At 37.9% G+C, this 2,821-nt stretch overlaps 1 protein-coding gene across 5 annotated transcripts; it reads right to left on the bottom strand.

The window, feature by feature from the left end:
* Positions 1-784: 784 nt before the first annotated feature.
* Positions 785-2,257, bottom strand: LOC110938256 (cyclin-dependent kinase inhibitor 7). Of its 5 annotated transcripts, none has more exons than XM_022180718.2 (5): positions 1,847-2,257; positions 1,606-1,722; positions 1,471-1,523; positions 1,103-1,357; positions 785-995 (listed from the first exon to the last, which is right to left on the bottom strand). In XM_022180718.2, the coding sequence occupies exons 1-5, from the start codon at positions 2,117-2,119 to the stop codon at positions 926-928; spliced, it is 768 nt and encodes a 255-aa protein (XP_022036410.1). In that variant the 5' UTR covers positions 2,120-2,257; the 3' UTR covers positions 785-925. The 5 variants fall into 5 exon arrangements, with proteins under 5 accessions (XP_022036410.1, XP_022036408.1, XP_022036409.1 ...); XM_022180716.2 differs by having other exon boundaries at positions 1,606-1,755; positions 1,847-2,256; XM_022180717.2 differs by having other exon boundaries at positions 1,103-1,354; positions 1,606-1,755; positions 1,847-2,256.
* Between the last annotated feature and the right edge of the window lie 564 nt (positions 2,258-2,821).

The raw sequence follows: 2,821 nt of genomic DNA, 5'->3' as shown, positions 1-2,821 counted from the left end.
TAAAACTAGCCACTTCGGCTGACCCACCCAGTCCGACGGGTTTGGTTTATCACTCTTCTAAACCATAACTAACCGTTGGTCATACAATTTCCATTAACTTCAGGTGAGCAAGACCGTGAACACTTTTAAAAGAATCTCATGCAAAAGATGAAACAACTAGTTTTGAGAGACGCTACCTACGTTTTCGAAAAACAATATACTAAGCATGCCAGGGTGTGCTAGGCGAGTCACTAAACCAGTTTTAAATTGACAAATTCCATACTGTGATTGATTATTTGATTATAAGCAGGGGCGCAACTTAGGCTTAGTCCGAGGGGGCGCTCGACCCCCCGAACTTTTCGGTGCGTAGTGTTATGAATAGTACTTTCGTATAAATTTTTTTTAGGTATATACGTTTCCGCCCCCGGTTTCGGAAAAATTGGGGGGGGGGGGGGGAAGCTTCGCCAACGATTATAGGAAGATAAAACCTTTAAACACACATAAAGAAAGAAGGCTTAATGCAAAGTACCCTTCACAGAAGAGAAATTTTCACAACCGATCATTGATTATACGGTACGAGATGCTTTCACGTGAAAAGTATGATCACAAATTCACAAGGCAACCTTTTAGTATATACCTCTTCCATTAAAATAATATTTATTCTTGTTCTTTTATATATAAAATAAATCCCACAATATCTGAAAAAAATATGAGTGGGATGCATGTTGGGATTTGTGGCAGAATGGCCCCACAAAATTACAGTCACTGTGCAGACACTGGTGCGAGCCAGTGGAGAGAGAAAGAGAGAAGCAACTGTAAAATCATATGTTATGTCTTGCAGAAAAGAAACTTCTAATTTCTAACCAAGCGAAAAAAGGAAATTAGTTACATATAGTTCGAAATTAGTAGCGTAATTAACTAATTAAGCAGAATTTAACGTGTGTAATTAGGGTTTTAACTCAATCCATTGGTATCTTCCTTCCATTGGAACGTCTTTCACGATGTCATAGTTGTACCTGTTTGATCAAACAGTTGAAACGGAAATTAGTTGAAATTCTGTTTGTACTGGTGTATGCTATAATGCGCATGTGGATACAGGTTCACGTTAACATTGAGTGCTTACTTTTCAACGAATCGTTTTTGTTCGTACTTTTCTGCCTTGGAGAAGAATTCTTCGATCTCCGCCGCACACGGCATTATCGCCGCCGGTGCAGGTGGTTTGCGGCGAGACGTTGCCTCATCCTCTGCAACCGCCACTGTCACCGTCCCCGTCGCCGGCGTCGTTTTCTTCTTCTTATTATTATTAGATTTAGACGTTGATACCGATTCAGTTTCTTCTGTTTCTAAACAAATTACACTTGATGCGCTTGTATTTCTACTGCGGATTAACAAACACGATTACTCGAACGTGAAATTCAATAAAATTATTGTGAAATTCTATATATAGATGAACAAATAGGAATCATGAGTCGGTGTGATTAGATATTTTACCTGAAACCGTCAGGAACGGACATGAACGATTCAGTTCCGGAAACACACTCAGCCTGGAATTCAACATATAATTGAATGTTACTAATCAAAATCTACAAGAAGAATCGGATATTTACAAGAAAATTAACTTCAAACCTTCAGATCTGAGTTCGAACCGTCATTTACAGAGCATGTAAACGACGAATTAGCATGATCAGAGGTAACAGATACTGAAGCTACATTCTCTAACAAATTCACGTCAGCATCATGTTGCTGTTGCAATTCGGTTTCGGTAACATACTCAGCCTTTAATTAATCATTAATCGATAAAATTGAACGTTAATAATCAAAATCCACAGGAATAATCAAATATTTACGAGAAATTTGAATTTCAAACCTTCAGATCTGTGATCAAATCGTCATTTACAGAGCACATAAACGATGAAGCTACATTCTCCAATAAATTCACGTCAACGTCACGTTGATACTGATACTGAAGCTGAAAATGATTATACTCATCTTGTCGATCAAGTCTTCTTCTCTTACCGGTGCCGGAAGTCGTAATATCGGAAAATGTACTCCGGCGAACGGTTCCGTGTGAGAGTGAAGGCTCCATTGGCGGAATTTGTAGCCTGCAGTTACATCCAGTGGTAACTGTAATATCAATCATTGATGTTACATGCTGTAAAAGGTTTCATGTGAAATTGAAGCTTCAGTAACAAGTGCTTGAGAATTTGACGGAGGGAAGAAAGAGTGGAAATAAAGGTAGGGGGTGGACCGTAGATATGATCGGATGGTTTACAATTAATGAGTTAGGTTTTTATTTTAAGTAATAATATATACACAATCCTAAATGTTTTGGTTTAAGTTAAAAGGTAAATTTACGTAGCGGCGAACCAGATAGGGGTCAAGAGAATCTGTTAACCGAGTTAAAAGTAAATACGCTCATGAGCGAAACCATGTGGGATCAAGAGTATCCGCTGACATATTTAAAAGTAAATACACGCATGGGCGGAACCAGATCCAGAGGGTCAGCTGACCCTTTGGTCATCGGAGTTAGTTTCAATTTAAAATACAAAATCTTGAGTTAAAAAAAAAGAGTTAATTGCCATTTTCATCCCTGTGGTTTGTCCAATTATGTCAGTTCCATCCAAAAAATTAAGTTTGAATCGAATAATTAGACAAACCACAGGGACGAAAATGAAAGTTAACTCATGCTTTTTTTGGACGAAACTAACATGTTTTAAAAATGTCAGGGACGTACATGGTACAAATTTGAAATTTGGTCTGAGCTGACATAATTGGACAAATTACAGGGACGAAAATGACAGTTAACTCTAAAAAAATATAAGTTGAACCGCTACTTGTAATC

This window comes from Helianthus annuus, chromosome 4 (genome assembly GCF_002127325.2).
Source record: "Helianthus annuus cultivar XRQ/B chromosome 4, HanXRQr2.0-SUNRISE, whole genome shotgun sequence".
In the NCBI taxonomy this organism is placed as follows: domain Eukaryota; kingdom Viridiplantae; phylum Streptophyta; class Magnoliopsida; order Asterales; family Asteraceae; genus Helianthus; species Helianthus annuus.
The sequence above is the reverse complement of the archived record's forward strand: the minus strand, read 5'-3'. Positions and strand labels throughout refer to the sequence as shown.